At 37.2% G+C, this 17,127-nt stretch overlaps 2 protein-coding genes across 5 annotated transcripts; both read left to right on the forward strand.

The window, feature by feature from the left end:
• The first annotated feature begins 8,200 nt into the window (after positions 1-8,200).
• LOC149152903 (GATA transcription factor 4-like) lies at positions 8,201-11,392 on the forward strand. Of its 3 annotated transcripts, none has more exons than XM_089439392.1 (3): positions 8,201-8,514; positions 9,713-10,128; positions 10,313-11,390. In XM_089439392.1, the coding sequence occupies exons 2-3, from the start codon at positions 9,772-9,774 to the stop codon at positions 11,093-11,095; spliced, it is 1,140 nt and encodes a 379-aa protein (XP_089295518.1). In that variant the 5' UTR covers positions 8,201-8,514; positions 9,713-9,771; the 3' UTR covers positions 11,096-11,390. The 3 variants fall into 3 exon arrangements, with proteins under 3 accessions (XP_089295518.1, XP_089295517.1, XP_089295519.1); XM_089439391.1 differs by lacking the exon at positions 8,201-8,514 and adding an exon at positions 8,521-9,203 and having other exon boundaries at positions 10,313-11,391; XM_089439393.1 differs by lacking the exon at positions 8,201-8,514 and adding an exon at positions 9,213-9,578 and having other exon boundaries at positions 10,313-11,392.
• A 2,139-nt stretch (positions 11,393-13,531) lies between these two features.
• On the forward strand, positions 13,532-16,900 carry LOC149152904 (GATA transcription factor 4-like). Of its 2 annotated transcripts, none has more exons than XM_089440534.1 (3): positions 13,532-14,754; positions 15,266-15,681; positions 15,872-16,900. In XM_089440534.1, the coding sequence occupies exons 2-3, from the start codon at positions 15,325-15,327 to the stop codon at positions 16,634-16,636; spliced, it is 1,122 nt and encodes a 373-aa protein (XP_089296660.1). In that variant the 5' UTR covers positions 13,532-14,754; positions 15,266-15,324; the 3' UTR covers positions 16,637-16,900. The 2 variants fall into 2 exon arrangements, with proteins under 2 accessions (XP_089296660.1, XP_089296659.1); XM_089440533.1 differs by having other exon boundaries at positions 13,536-14,110.
• Positions 16,901-17,127: the final 227 nt, after the last annotated feature.

Consider the following 17,127-nt stretch of genomic DNA (forward strand, 5'->3'; position numbering starts at 1 on the left):
ATCCTTATCTCTTTAACTGATGGATAAATTCCTCAATTAATAGATAAACTGTTGCATGTCCTCACATAGACTTCATGTTTGATTTTTCACAACTAATTAACTCATGGTGAATTAATTAATTTATTTTCAAACAGCTGTTAAGTTCAAATTCGAAATTTACTTCCTATTTTAGTCCAGGCACTGACTAAAAATAGGAATCCATCCTGAACTGCTAAAAATAGCAATTCTATTTTTAGCACTTCCATTTTTCATTCCCTGTTGCCCAATCCAGCACTAGTACCCAAACTGCTATTTTTAGTAGTGTTATTTTTAGCACTTCTATTTTTAGCATTTCTTGTTGCCATTTTCAACAGAAAATTATGACCATCTCCTGGTAAATTGTAAATTTTCCCAGGAAATATGGGCTTCTGTTCTTCAAACCTTGAGCATCAGAGAAAATATGAAGTGGAACACTTTTGAAGAATTACTATTCAAATGGGCGAAGAAGTATAAATAACTTTGTTCCTTTCCTATCTTTGTCGCTTGGGGTATCTCGCTGCTTAGAAATAAGGTCCTTTTTAGAGATGAAAGGATTTACATTATGCTCCAAGTCTCCAAGCTCGTGTTTTATTTCAAGGAATATCTCCACCTACAAAAAACAAAACCGCAGAGAAGACTAATTTTTCCTTCCATTCCACAATACTTGCCATTGAGCATTTTTTACGAAGCAACTCAAGAGAAGATGTGTGGAGGAGGAGGATTGATAAGGTCGTTTGATAACAAACCAATCCTCTTCAAAATTGGAATTGGTCTTGGAACAAATACCAAGCAAAATTGTTTGCTATTTAGGCTCTCATGACACTTACAATTCTAAAAAACATTAAAAATATCCTTATTCTAGGTGACTCAAAATGTGTTGTTGATTGGATGTTAGGAGAGACTCACCTGGAGGTTCTAAACTTAGAAGCGTGGAAGCACAAAAATGAGGAAATAAAATCTCAATTCCAGGATATTAAATTTTAGCACGTATACAAGGAGTTTAACCTTACAACTGATACTCTCTCAAAAAGAGCATTAGAATTGGAATCAGGTGTAATTATCTATGAAGATCTGCTTGACATTAAAATCTAGAGCTGTCACTCCATTCCTATTTCCCACATGAACTAATGTTCAGTGTCCAACATCTCGGGACATATACAAAATTTCAGCATCACAGGCTAAAAGTTAGTAGATCCAGTAAGGGAAGTTTTTTATCCAGAGTTGCCTTTTTTAGTGTTTTAAATGTTCCTGCATCTTTTCGTGGGTAGCTGGATTGATTTTACACCTGGAACAATGTTTTGTGTTCCAATTTTCTATTGTTACTAGGGTAGCTATGGATATAGGTAATCAATTTTCTTGTAGTCTCTCTTGACCTATTATGTCTTTGAACTACAATTATGGAGGTTTACTTAGTTAAAATTAGAAACAATGTAAACCAACAAATCTATACTTTTTTTGATTTAGTTAAATAACAAAAAGTATTTTTACAATGAAAAATAAGAAAAAAAAGGATTGATAAGCAGTAAAATGATTATTTGTATTTGCTTGACTTCCCGGCCTAATAAACTATTAATTGATTAGTATTTTCCATTACATTGCCTTAAGTGAGCCATTGAAACTAAGGACAAAATATCTTGGTGTGTCTCTAGATTGGTGTCCTTGATGTTTCCTGGCAACAATCCTAGCAAAGACCTAACTAGAGTACTTCAACGAGAAAGTCTTATGAAGATGGTAGGTGAACGAGTGTTACCTACTCGTTAATTTGATATTTCCCATTCCTCATGCCCCTCATGGCTCTCTACCCCTAACTAAAAACCTAAATAAAAAGATTCAACCCCTTCCTATAATTATTTAGATTTACTTAACTTGCTTTCCTATTAAAATATGGATAGATTCCATAATTGTATATTATAAAATTATATATGCACATAATAAATATATAAAAAAAAATTAAATTTAAATTAAATAAAAAAATATAAATTTTAAACATCAAAAATTTAAATAATAAAATTATTTCCATCTAAATATTTTTAAAAACCAAACAACTTTATCTAAATATATTAGTTTTAACCGAAAACCTCTACCGTTCAACAATCTTGCATCCAAATATTTTAAACAAAACTAACCCAATAACCACAAAAGTTTCATATAAAATTAAAATATGACAGGTATCTTAATTGATTTTACCAATAAAGCATGTACATGAAAAGTTCCGTTCCTGCCTTTATATTAAGTGGACATTATTTATTAATAACTCCTTTTGATACGCACCACAAATTAAAAATTATATCCATACACTTTGTCCCTTCAAAGAAGACAACGCCCACATTAAACTCCCTCATCACAAAAATGAAATTAAAAGCATCCATAAATATTAGATATATAAAATATTTACGAATATTCATATTAAAAATTTAGAGACTTAATAACTAGATAGGTATCCCATTATATATAATATAATAATGAATTACAAACGCCCAAAAATAAAATAGATAATTCTTCTTTCCAAAACATTTTTGATATATATAATATTTAAATATTGATATATAAAATTGGACAAACATAGAAACCAAATCATAAAAGTTTGATTAACTCATCTTTATTTGCCATATGTCTTAACTTAGGAAAACTAAGATTCCTAATTTATATATAAATTCATTACCTAATTTCTACTAGGCAAATGTTTTTTATTATTAAATTTTCCAAAATTCAAATTCGGCATATGGGCGAGACTTTTCATGGAAGCATGACGTCACGCGGGTCATTTTCTTTAAAGTTACATTTCAAATTTAAATGGAGGGGCGTAGTAGTTACACGGGAAGCGGAGTGTGAAAGGGATGGGCACTTAATGTTTGAAAAGGATGAGAACTAATATTGGGCACATGATTGTACCCCGTTAACAATCATAAATACTTGAATCATATGGCCCTAGGGTTGTTGAGTTAGGAAGGGGAGGGATACCGGTAAACAATGGGAAGTAGGTAAGGATAAGTTTGGAGATAAAGTCCATTTATTATTATTAAATAATTTGGTAGGGAAAAAGAAAATATTAATTTGATAGAGAAAATTTGAAATACTTTTTTGGTGGTTTGTTTTTACTAATTAATATAAAAGGAAAGGTCAATTACAAAAATATTTATTAGATGTATGTATATGATGGTCATGTTAGTTAATGTTTTGTGTTATGATGATGATGTCAAATCATCATCATTTATGACATGACATTACACATGGGTGGTAATTGCTTGCAAAAATCGCAATGCGGGGGTTTTGGGAGAGTAAAAAATGATGTTGGTAGTTATGGAAAAGTTATTAGAATGTTTGGGTCATGACATTAACTGGGATTGATTTATTATGTATCGGGGATGAAGAAGTTGGCTTAACTCGTGGTAAATAGAAAGTCACACATGGATGGGTTGATAAACACTATAGATTCACTACAAGCCCAATGGGAACAACCACTGTCTCTTTTTCACGTTGCATATGGTCACTCACAATTCCCATAGCTTTATATAGATATAAAATGTGTATATTAACTTGCTCTATGCATTTGTCTTTTTATGTTTATGAGCTTTAACTGCAAAATTTAGAGATGGGGTGATGATTGAAGTAATTTAAGGAATTGGTTGATTGAATTGGGGTGGAAATTGAATATGAGAATCATGTTTGATTAAGAGGGTACTGGAAAGGTGCGCGGAGATAGGGTTTTTCCTACTGCCCCTGCTGCCGCCGTTGGGAAGAGGCGGCAGGGCCGCCCCTGGTTCTGGCGGCCCTTCTTGACGCCTTTGTTTGAACATCGTCGCCATTGCTGAGCTGTCGGAGGTCTAATCGGTTTTCACAGTTTTCAGTTGGGGATTTGAACGACTATCGGTTCCTGCTCAGCCTGAGGCGGAGCTTCATCTTTCGGCCCCTGCCTTCCCCATTCCTGCTGACCTGAATCCTTTTCCTCGGCTTCGGCTCTGAGATTCCGGTTTGGAGGCCCGCTCGTCTTGGGCTCTGAACGGAAGAGGTCCGGGGCACCTTGCATCGCTACTGTCGAGCGGTTGAGGCGAGACTCAGTGCCTTGAAGACTTCGGCGGCCCCTGCTCGAACCTTCCGTGCGGCTCTGCTTGGCGGTCAAGCAAAGGAGTAGATTCTTTTGGTGTTTTTGACTGCGCGGCGGAGCGGGAGCGAGATTTTATTTTGGTCTTCAGATCACTCTTCGTGGGGGCGAGGTGGCTGCCCTAGCCGCCTCTGCCCCCAGACCTGCCTCTGCTCTGGCTGGGACCAGATGGGTTCCTCTGCTGTGGCAGTTGGTGCTTTTTTGATGGCTCGCTAGCATTCCATTGCGGTTTTTTGAAGCGTTGAGGGAACAGGGGTGTGGAGGTGTATTTCTCTGCATTGTTTCGTGCCGCATCATCATAGCCGTTTTATTTGCTGGGGTTTCTGCAGGCGGCTGAGGAAGTTTGGGCAGTTTGGTCTCTACCTCTGGTTTCGTCGGCTTCAGGAGGAGAGTTTTGAGGGGGCGGGGGAGGAGTGGCTACCATGGCTGCACTTTCCTCATTTCGTGCCTCTCCTACTTGCTTGGGTAGCCAGATTTAGATGTTTTACTGTTTCATTTTCTACCACAACAACTATGTTTTTGCTTTATTTGTTGTTTTTGCTGTGACGGGTATGGGTATCCTCCACAATTCTATTTTCTACAAACTGGTTTGGGGTTTACATACCCTTTACTTGTTGCCCAGTTTATTTCTGGAATACTTCTCTTGAAGTATTGTTTGTATGTGGCTTTGCCCACACTTCTGCATAAGCATCTACAACATGTAATTTTCTGAAATTAATGGAAATTACAGATTTTCTCCTCGGGAAAAAAAAGAGAATCATGTTTGATTAGACTATTATGCAGTGATTAGTGTGACATTCTGACATAAAAGGAAAATGAAAAAAAGGAAGCGTTAATGGAAGAGATGCTTGATGACATGTAATGTCCACCCATTTGTTTTTAGCTACACCTCACAAGGGTCGCCTAGTCAATTCAGACAACTCACATGTCCTTACCCTCACACTTTTACCATACATGTAATTAAATAATATGTTTTTTTAATTATAATATAAATTTTACATAGGTAAATAACAAATCACTCCCATGAAGTTCATGATGTTTTTCTCGTTGTAATCAAATCTTAGAACACTTTGGAATCTAAGTTCCATGCTTCTTAATAGTCCCTCAAGGAGAAGTTTAAGGAGTGCAACAATCCATTAAAGAAACAAACTTCATTTATAGGGATTTGTTTAAGTTGAATGAGTGCAATAATTCATTAAAGAAACAAACTCCATTTTTAAGGATTTGTTTAAGTTGAATGAGGTCAAATTTTTTAGTAGGGTTAAAATTTATCATGATTCAAGTCTCTCTATTGAAGTTTTATTTGAAAAAGATGTTTTATTCAGTAGATCTATTCAATTAAGAAATTCCATTGAAGTTTTGATTAAAGCATAGTGTATATATATATATATATATATATATATATATATATATTTTTTTTATTAATTTTATTAGAAATTTATTTAGAAATCATTGGTATTGTAAATTCTAATTGTTGAGTCTATATATTGTGAGTGCTTAGGGAGTTTTTTAGAAAGCTGAAACCATTTATACTTTCAAAAATGCAGTGTAAGTAAAGAAAAATTACAATCTCATGAAGAATAGTGAAACTGCCAAAAGGTAGAACTTTTAAACTCCACCTTTGAGTAATAGAATATGAGTTATCAAATCTCGATAGGAGTTAATGATATCATAAAGGGAGTTAATCATATAGTAAAAAGAGCTTTTTTCAAAGTGCAATTTTGATAAAGATTTGGTGGAATTTTTTAAGGATGATTAAAGTTTCATAATAATTTAAGTTTTGTGTATAGTAAAATGATTTTTAATGGTAAAAGTAATTTTAGGATGTCAAAAAATAGTTATATTCCAATTTGAAATCACATACCCACACAACATGTCCCTGAGAGGAGGAGAATTCTAATAAGCAAAGATGGATGGGCATACATCATTGTTGTTTCACATACACAAGTCCCCATAGGAGGAGGAGAATGTCAATTGTTGTTTACACATGTCCCCGTTATAGGGAGGGGAAGGTCGAAATGTGTATCCCAACACGTATGGATATTCATCGTACAACCATTTGACCTCAAGAATTTTCTTTTGCAAGGTTTTGCTCAATATACCCATACAAAGGCCCATCACCTTACAACTCATCAACCCTAATGGTTTTTGGTAGGTTTTTCCCACATACCTAGAGGAGGAAGGGAAGATAAATAGGCATAGCCCATTTCACATCCCTCCCAAAGGGTAAGAAAACAAGTATACTCACCTTGTCTCTAGATTTTTTTGGGTTTTTACTTTGAGTTCAACATGTGAATCCATAATCTTGACCCAAATTGGTCAAATTGCAATATGGACATTTTTTGGTTTACCATATTTTGATGAAGGTTGTGAAAAATGAGACAATTTGAATGTTAGATATAAAACTCATCATAATCATGGTAAGTTGGAAAACACATTCCCCACAACCAATATGAAATAATCCACGATAGTAGAAAATATTTCATAATAATAAAAGTAATTATAAGATGCTATTAAATTAGAGTATTACATTAGAGTATCACATTGTTGTATCCCACACACCTACTAACATAACACATTCTTAAAGAAGAGTAACCTACCTACATAACACATCCTTAAATAGGAAAATCTTTATATGAATAATAAGAAATATCACTCTTCTTTCCCATTGACATGAAGATCATACCTTAAAGGAGAGGAGAAGGGAATGCATAAGAAATACAACTCTTCTTTGAGGTTGATATAAATATCATAGCATGTTGGCATTTATATGCGAGGGACGAGATGTCATATGTTGGCATTTATATGCAAGTGGTGAGACATTGTATGTTGGTATTTATATGCAACGGTTGAAACGTCATATGGGTGAAGGTTCTTACTATTCCAACCTTATCACAAGGAGTCAAACATATGGGTGGAGGAACTACTATTCCAACCTTATCACAAAGAGTCAAACATATCCATTGAAATTAAACTCGAGGACAAGAAAACACATTGTAATCCCAACCACTCAAACTACTAGACAAGTTTGTTATGTATGTATACCACTCTGGTTTTAGACTTGTCTTTAGATGCGAATGAAACAAACTGTAAGCCCCACCACTCAAACAAACAGAGAAGTTTGTTATGTAAATATACCACTCTGTTTTAGACTTGTCTTTAGATGCCAACGACGTACCTTCGTATCTATGCAAGTTGGTTATGTAAGTATCCCACACACCTACCAACATAACACATTCTTAAAGAGGAGTAACCTACCTACATAAAACATCCTTAAATAGGAAAATATTTATATGAATAATAAGAAATATCAGTCTTCTTTCCCATTGACATGAAGATCATACCTTACAGGAGAGGGGAAGGGAATGCATAAGAAATACAACTCTTCTTTCCCATTGACATGAAGATCATACCTTAAAGGAGAGGAGAAGGGAATGGATAAGAAATACAACTCTTCTTTGAGGTTGACATAAAGATCATAGCATGTTGGCATTTATATACGAGGGCCGAAATGTCATATGTTGGCATTTATATGCAAGTGGCGAGACATTGTATGTTGGCATTTATATGCAAGAGTTGAAACGTCATATGGGTGGAGGTTCCTACTATTCCAACCTTATCACAAGGAGTCAAACATATGGGTGGAGAATCTACAATTCCAACCTTATAAAAAAGAGTCAAACTATATCCATTGAAATTAAACTCGGGGACGAGAAAACAAATTGTAATCCCAACCACTCAAACTACCAGACAAGTTTGTTATGTATGTATACCACTCTGGTTTTAGACTTATCTTTAGATGCCAACAAAACAAACCATAATCCCAACCACTCAAACTACCAGAAAAATTTGTTATGTAAGTATACCACTCTGGTTTTAGACTTGTCTTTAGATGCCAACGACCTACCTTCAGATCTGTGAAAGTTGCACGGTGTTTAACGTTCATTTAACAATGAAACCCTTTGTGGGGACCGAGGAATGGACCGCCAAAACCCTACATTAGCATTGTAAATCGTTGTTTTACAGCGTTAATCGTTGACACAACGAATAATGTATTATTATCATTCAAGGGGTAGTGATGGAGGTGGTGTGGGTGCGGTGGGCTCTGTCATTCATGTGGGGATGCTGGTGGTGCCTCTTGTTGTTTTGTGTGTTGCGAGATGTGGGTAATAATGCCATTTCTGGCGGTGGATTTCTGTGTACACTTGAATCCGTTGAATCCTCTTGGGCAGGAGGGATTTTGGGCGATGAATTCGTTGTGGTGAAGTACTTCGTACTCATGGGTAGTGTCTGAATATGATGATTTGGATAATGTTCCTTTGATTGTTTGGTGGCAGCGACCCAAGTAACTGAAAAGAGGAGCTGCAGACTTAAAAGAGAAAGATTTCACGGATGTAAGCCACCAATGCATTATGCTTCACCTGTGATGACAGAGAAATAGACATAGACGCAATGGGAAATGAAGATGATGCTGATGCTCATGATTCTTCCTCTTTCTTGTGGTGTCTTTTTGCTATTCCATGTGTACTCCGACCTGTCCAACCTACTGTTTGTTGTGCACTCAAAGTTTGGCATGGTGTTGCTTTTGTTGCTGTTTGGCAAAGGATACTAGTATATATTATAAGCACGAGTGCAGGAGAATCAGAGTAGCTCCTGACCTTTGAACTTTGCTTTTGTCCCATTGTCCCTGAGTCCCTATCTCAATCTTTACTCAATACTCGCATGTTACTCTCCTTAAATAAATATATATGTATGAAGGAGGCGGGTTAGTTAATTGTTGACATGTCCGCATGAGATTCCTTCTCACGCCTCTTCATCCTGAGGAGCCACTTTAGGCACGTTGAGCTCTGATTCTCACCTCAGCTAGCTTCCAAGCCTTTGATATTATTTACTTCAGGCACGTTGAGCTCTGATTCTCACCTCAGCTAGCTCCCAAGCCTTTGATATTTTTAATAAGGTTTTTTGCTGGGGTCTGTCAAAGCTGCTTCTTCTCGAGTCTTCAAGTTTTTCACTTTAACCCCAAGTCATACTGCATTGAATTACCCATATTACAGGGTTCAAATGCCCCCACTTCAACCAGCTTGTAAGTTCATTTTGTTTACTTAAGAATAGCATGTTCTTCAAAGCATTTGATGAATGTCTCTATCTCTTCTGGCTAGCAGAGTTGTTTGATCTCTCAATACAACTCGTGTCATCTCTGAATGCCCTCTGAATCGAGAGTTGCCCCCTGTAACATTCATACCTTACACATATTTCACTAAATTCTTGCTCATTCCCAAAGGCCAATGTTTTGGCTACTTTTCATAACAATCTTGAAGCTTGTTTCTTGATTGCACATCCATTCCAACCGGCTTGGCTACTGTGTTTACTAATTGCTACTGTACTCTACAAGCTAAAATTCAAATACAATGCCAATTTTGATGCATTTTTGACAGCTTCATTAAGTTGATATCTGCGAGTACAAAGACGTTGCCTGCATCCCTATCATAAAACTCATTTGATCCATTAATACCATGCAGCTCTTATATTCTTTCACATTTGTGCTGTTTTGAATATTGTTCACAGTGCTCTTTTTTTGTTGTTTGTTTACAGTTATCTTAATCATCGAAGTTATCAACACGAGTAGCAGTTGGGTAGTATCTACAGTGGAGATGGAAGGTCCAAAACTTCAAATGGACACAAGCTACGGGCCTTCATTTTTAGAAGGAAGAAAATCCTGGAAAGTGACAGAGGCAGAAGCTGGAATCTTAGGAGGAATATCAGACTTTTTACTAATCGATGACCTGCTGGATTTCTCAAACGAAGAAATTGCAGCGCCAATTGGAGAGAAATGCAGTGATGCCAACGGAGCTGATTCCTCCACAATAACAGACACCGCCAAGATGGCAGGAACCATGCTATGTTGCAACAATGATTCCTTGCTGGATAACAGAAGAAGTTCCCACATTTCAAATGCTGTGAGCACAGATTTTAAAGATCACAATTCTCCGGTAGACCTTTCTGTTTCAGTGAGTCATGCTGTTTACTCTTCTAGCCCCATTCGATGGACTACTTCCATTTTTGTTATTTAGTTTTCCATGAGAAACCCCAAGGTGAAAAATCAAATAACAATTTACCTTCTGTTTATTTCCATCCCCACATCATTTAGAAGATGAGTTGCAAATTAAGTTAATCTCCATTGTTGTTTTACAGTGTGATGATTTGGCAGAACTGGAATGGCTTTCAAACTTTGTGGAGGACTCCTTCTCCACTGGTAACATACCTACAGAGATAACTCATCATGTTCTTGACTCTGGTAAGAGGTCATCTAGCTGTATATTAGAAATATTGCCCGTGCCTAGCCGAGCTCGAAGCAAAAGATCAAGGACACCTGTTTGTAATTGGGTTTCTCGCATACTGAATTCTCCAAGTTCCTCTGCAAGCACAGTCTATCAGAATGGCTCTACTTCTTCAGAATCATCTGAACAAGCAGGTGGATCAGAGTCTCTATCTACAAATAGAAATAAACTTCGCAAGAGTGAGACCAGCCATGTTACATCGAAGAAGAAAGGTGCTGTGCAGGTGGATCATCATGGCATACAAATCAGAAAATGCAGTCACTGTGCCACCCAAAAGACCCCACAGTGGAGGGCAGGTCCTGAAGGTCCCAAAACACTCTGCAACGCCTGCGGTGTGAGGTTCAAGTCCGGTAGACTGCTGCCAGAGTACAGACCTGCTGCAAGTCCTACCTATGTAGGCACCCAACATTCAAACTCCCACAGAAAAGTCATTGAGATGAGGCGTCAGAAGTTGAATGAGATCGATGAGAAACCACATGGGCACATTGAAAAATTAGTCCAAGGACTAATACAATATAACCATTCTTCTTCTGAGCAACACTCAGATTTGGGTAAATCAGATGATGACGAATGCTTACTCCATAATAATATCAATACTGGAGAAGACATGAGTTTCTGTAGACAGATTTATTATTGATGACTTTTATAAGTTCACCACACAAAATCTTGTACTTTCTACCAACAATTGAGTTTACGATCAATGTGTTTGACTGGAGAGCATAACTTAGCTTTGTTTATTATATGTATTCAGGCAAAAAAATGTTATGTTGCAGTGAATTTACTTGATGAGTAACACTGTTAAGATTTTGTGCATTCATTTTGTAAAACGTACAGTACAATTTCCATGGACCTCTGAGCAGTTCAATCTAAGAATCTCGGGATTTTAAAATTTGCATCTATGGATTACTATGCACCCTGGACTTGGAAGTGCAAGGAATTTCTTTCTCTATAGTAACGTTGAAGACGTGAGAAGCGATAATATCCATTTCACTGAAGTCGAGTTATGGGGATTAATATGGCGTTGACAGATTCGAATTATGGGGATTTATCAATGTTGTTCTGACTTTAGTAGTGCATATTGTATATATTCATGCCAATGGCTGTGTTTTGCTTTGACATTACTCAACTTTGTTGGACTGAATCGACTTAATTAATGAAATATTTCACACTAATAAGTATGGTCACTACCATTGTTGAGGGTTTTGGTGGATAAAGTTGGAGGATCCAGAACACGGCCTCACAGAATGGTATACGTCTCTGACACACAGTGATATGGGGTTGCTGTGTAATTTCCCTTCATTTGGTCCCATATGAAATAGTATCAACAATATTCTGACTTTATATAGAAATTCACAGTAACTCAGAAGCTCAGAGTAGCGGAAGCATATAGACAACACTGTAAGCCTTTGGAAAACCAATGAGGTCAACCCTGCGTATTATCCTGGTGTGAGTTAGTAACAAGATATATTTTTCAGTGAAACAACAAAAGCCTCTAACTTAACGAAACAAGGAGCCTAGTGTGAATAAGACGCTACTAAATAAGAGTATTACGATGCTAGTTTACCACACACCCTGCACAACACATCGTTCAGAGGAGAAGGGAACAATCCTAGGAATAATAAATATATCACTCCTCTTTCCATTGAGATGAAAAAAATAGTATGTTGAAACTTATATGCAGTGATTGAGCCTTTCCATTGAGATGAAGATAATAGTATGTTGAAACTTATATGCAGTGATGGAGTGATTGAGCCGCATTGAGATGAAGATTATAAAGATTATAATATGTTGAAATTTATATGTAGTGATTGAGTCAAGAGGCTTATTCTATAATCTAGTATGATGTTTGAGTTAAAGGTTTATTCTACCGCGCAGGTTTATTCTACAATCTAGTATGATGTTTGAGCCAAAGGCTCATTCTATAGTTCAGTGTGATGCTTAAAGCTGTCCGTCCGTCATCAAAGTTGAAATTTTGCTCATGTGCTGAAAATAAAATTTTTAAAAATCTAAAAAAATTTGCAAGTGAAGAAATTGAAAAAATCTAAAAAAATTTGCAAGTGAAGAAATTGGAAAAATCTAAAAAAAATTGCAAGTGAAGAAATTGGATCCGTCCGTCATCAAAGAAATTTTGCTCATGTGCCCAAAATAAATTTTTTAAAAATCTAAAAAAATTTGCAAGTGAAGAAATTGGATCCCTCTCTGCTCATGTCATATTAGATCCATACTTTAAATAAATCTATGTTGGTATTTATACACAGCTTGGAGAATCATTATATGAACACTTTTAAAAATATTATTATATGTATGTTAACATAGAAAAGTGATTTTTTTTATCAAAAAAGTGATAGACTTTAGCTTGTTACGGGAAAAAATTGAAATTGAAATGAGTTAGTGAGATTACCACCCTACTTTTGAGCCTAGTGCAACTGTCCACCAGCCTCACTAAACAAATAAATCAAATTTTAAACCTAATTGAAGTGGCTATATTATTAACCAATGCCTTTCCATACCATACACCTAAGACGTCTACCGTTTAGCTTAACCCAGTGAGCTTAAAGGTGAAGGTTTGTTATTTAAATATATCGCTCTATTTTTAAGTTTTAAATGATCATGATTTCTGGTACACCCCCACAACACATCCTTAGAGCAAAGAAGAAAAAGGTGAAGGTTTGTTATTTAAATATATAAGTTTTAAATGATCATTATTTCTGGTACACCCCACATAACGCATCCTTAGAGCAAAGAAGAAGGAGAACCATTATATAAAAGAAATAGTTTATAATGCCAGTTTTTGAAAGTTTTTCTGGTCGAAATCCGGCAGGAATTTATTGGAATAACAAGTTTGATAGTTAGTTTTTGCACAATGAAAGCATCCCAGGGGTTTTCGAGGGTGCTAAATCCAAATATGCCGTTAAAAACCATTTTAACTGCAACAAATCAAGATTTAACCTCAATTTCTTCCACCGGAATCTCCAAAAAGTCGCATTATAGACAACTCCTTATATAAAATAAGAATTAACACTCCTCTTTCCCATTTTGACATGAAGATCCATAGTATGTTGGCACTTATATGCAGCTCTAAAGCTTCCTCGAAGAGGGAAAGTTTGTTATCTGGTATACCACTCTGCTTTTAGGCCTGTCTTTAGGTGCCAACGACGTACGTTCAGTTCTGTGAAAGTTGCACGGTGTCCAACGTTCATTTAACAGTGAAACCCTTTGTGGGGACCAAGGAATGGACGGCCAAAACCCTCCATTAAGATAGTAGATCGTTGTTTTTAACAGCGTTATCGTTGTCACAATAAATATTGTATTATTGCCATTCTTACAAGGTAGTGATGGAGGTGGTGTGGGTGCGGTGGGCTTTGTCGGTCATGTGCAGGTGCTCGTGGTGGTTCTTGTTGTTTTGTGTGTTGTGAAATGTGGGTAATAATGCCCTTCTGTCGGTGGGCTTCTGTGTACACTTTAATCCGTTGAATCCTCTGGGGCAGAAGGGATTTTGGGCGATGAATTTGTTATGCTGAAGCACTTCATGCTCATGGGCAGTGTTTGAATATGGTGATGTGGGTAATGTTCCTTTGATTGCCTGGTAGGCGGCGACCCAAGTAAATGAAAAGAGGGGCTGCAGACTTGAAAAAAGAAAGAGTTCACGGATGTAAGTCACCCATACATTATGCTTCTCTTGTGATGACACAGAAATAGACGCAGCGGGAGATGAAGATGATGCTGATGCTCATGATTCTTCTTCTATCTCTTCCTCTTTCTTGTGGTGTCTTTTTGCTATTCCATGTGTACTCCCACCTGTCCAACCTACTGTTTGTTGTGCACTCAAATTTTGGCATGGGGTTGTTTTTGTTGCTGTTTGGCATGGGATGCTCATATATATTATAGGCGCGTGAGCGCTGGAGAATCAGAGAAGCTCCTGACCTTTGAACTTTGCTTTTGTCCCATTGCCCCTGAGCCCCTGAACCCCTATCTCAATCTTTACTGAATCCTCCCATTTTACTCTCCTTAAATAAATATATATATATGGGGGAGGTGGGTTAGTTAATTATTCACATGTCTGCAGGAGATTCCTTCTCACGCCTCTTCATCCCGAGGAACCACTTTAGGCACGTTGAGCTCTGATTCTCACCTCAGCGAGTTCCCAGGCCTTTGATATTTTAAAAAAGGCTTTTTGCTTGGGCCTGTCAAAGCTGCTTCTCCTTGAGTCTTCAAGTTTTGCACTTTAACCCCAAGTGATACTGCATTGAATTACCCATATTACAGGGGTCAAAGGGCTCCCACTTCAACCAGCTTGTAAGTCCATTTTGTTTACTTAAGAATAGCATGTTATTCAGAGCATTTGAAGAATGTATCTATCTCTTCTGGCTAGCAGAGTTGTTTGATCTCTCAATACAACCCGTGTCGTCTCTGAATGCCCTCTGAATCTAGAGTTGCCCCTTGTAACATTCATACCTTACAACTATTTCAGTAAATTCTTGGTCGTTCCCAAAGGCCAATATTTTTGCTACCTTTCATAACGATCTTGAACCTTGTTTCACGATTGCATATCCATTCCAGCAGGCTTGGCTACTGTGCTTAGTAATTGCTACCCTACTCTACACGCAAAAATTTAGATACATTACCAATTTTCATGCATTTTGTGACAGCATCATTGAGTTGATATCTGTGGCCACTAAGACTTTGCCTGCATCCCTACCCTAAAAACCCATTTGAATCACTAATACCATGTAGCTTTTATATTCTTTGACATTTGTGCTGTTTTGAATATTATTCACAGTTCTCTTTTTTCGTTGTTTGTCTACAGATATCTGAATAATCGAAGTTATCAACACGAGTAGCAGTTGAGTAGTATATATAGTGGGGATGGAAGGTCCAAACCTTCAAATGGACACACGCTACGGACCTTCACTTGTAGAAGGAAGAAAATCCTGGAAAGTGGCAGAAGCAGAAGCTGGAATCTTAGGAGAAATATCTGACTTTCTACTAATCGATGACCTGCTGGATTTCTCAAACGAAGAAATTTCAGCACCAATTGGAGAGAAATGCAGTGATGCCAACGGAGCTGATTCCTTCACAATAAAAGAAACCGCCAACATGGCAGGAACCATGCTAATATGCAACAACGATTCCTTGCTGGATAAGAGAAGTAGTTCCCAAATTTCAAATGCTGTAAGCACAGATATTAAAGGTCACAATTCTCCAGGAGACATTTGCGTTTCAGTAAGTCATGATGCTTCCTCTTCTACCGCATTCGATGGACTACTTCCATTTTTGTTATTTAGTTTTCCATGAGCAACCCTAAGGTAAAAAATCAAATAACAATCTTACCCCTAGTGTCTTTCTATTTCCATCCCCACAACGTGTAGAAGATGAGTTCCTTATTAAGTTAATCTCCATTGTTGTTTCACAGTGTGATGATTTGGCAGAACTGGAATGGCTTTCAAACTTTGTGGAAGACTCTTTCTCCACCGGTAACGTGCCTACAGAGATAACTCATCATGTTCTTGACTCTGATAAGGGTTCACCTAGCTGCACTTTAGAAATATGGCCCGTGCCTAGCCGAGCTCGAAGCAAAAGGTCAAGGGCGCCTGTTTGTAATTGGGTTTCTCGCGTACTGAATTCTCCAAGTTCCTCTGCAAGTATAGTATATCAAAATGGCTCTACTTCAGAATCATCTGAACAAGCCGATGGAGAAGAGTCTCTATCTACAAATAGAGATAAACTTAGCAAGACCGAGACCAGCCACGTTACATCGAAGAAGAAAGGTGTGGTGCAGGTGGATCATCATGGCACACAAGTCAGAAAATGCAGTCATTGTGCCACCCAAAAGACCCCACAGTGGAGGGCAGGGCCTGAAGGCCCCAAAACACTCTGCAACGCCTGCGGTGTGAGGTTCAAGTCCGGTAGGCTGCTGCCAGAGTACAGACCTGCTGCAAGTCCTACCTTTGTAGGTACCCAACATTCAAACTCCCATAGGAAAGTTATTGAGATGAGGCGTGAGAAGTTGAATGACATCGACGAGAAACCACATGGACACATTGACAAATTAGTCCAAGGACTGATAGAATATAACCACTCTTCTTCTGAGCAACAGTCAGATTTTGGTAAATCAGATGATGACGAATGCTTACTCCATAATAATATTAATCCTGGAGAAGACATGGATTTTCTGTAGACAAATAGTTTAGTGATGACTTTTATAAGTTCTTCACACAAAATCTTGTACAGTTTTCTAAAAACAATTGAGTTTACGATCAATGTGTTTGGCTGGAGAGCATAGCCTAGCTTTGTTTAATAGGCAAAATTGTTATGCTGCTTCTAATTTACTTGATGAGTTACAGAGTTAGAATTTTCTGTTTTCATTTTGTAAAACGGACTGTACAGTTTCCATTGATCTCTAAGTCATTCAATCTAAGAATCTCGGGATTTAAAATTTGCATCTATGGATTACTATGCATCTTGGACTTCAAAGTGGAAGGAATTTCTGTCTCTATACTAACGTTTAAGACATAAGGAGTGATAAAATCCATTTCACCGAATTCGAATTATGGAGATCAATATGGTGGCGTTGACAGATTCGAATTATGGGGGTTTATGAATGTTATTAGGACTTTAGCAGTGCAGATTGTATATATGCATGCCAATGGCTATGTTTTGTTTTGGGAT

The sequence above is a fragment of the Pinus tabuliformis genome, chromosome 9 (genome assembly GCF_031772625.1).
Source record: "Pinus tabuliformis cultivar Carrire ecotype Pingquan chromosome 9, CPIR1, whole genome shotgun sequence".
Lineage (NCBI taxonomy): Eukaryota > Viridiplantae > Streptophyta > Pinopsida > Pinales > Pinaceae > Pinus > Pinus tabuliformis.

Coding starts and splice junctions, on each gene's coding strand:
- LOC149152903 (XM_089439391.1), top strand. CDS start 9,182: ATGCCCCCACTTCAACCAGCTT. Junction 9,204..9,712: donor GCCCCCACTTCAACCAGCTT/GTAAGTTCATTT, acceptor GTTTGTTTACAG/TTATCTTAATCATCGAAGTT. Junction 10,129..10,312: donor CGGTAGACCTTTCTGTTTCA/GTGAGTCATGCT, acceptor GTTGTTTTACAG/TGTGATGATTTGGCAGAACT.
- LOC149152904 (XM_089440534.1), top strand. CDS start 15,325: ATGGAAGGTCCAAACCTTCAAATGGACACACGCTACGGACCTTCACTT. Junction 15,682..15,871: donor CAGGAGACATTTGCGTTTCA/GTAAGTCATGAT, acceptor GTTGTTTCACAG/TGTGATGATTTGGCAGAACT.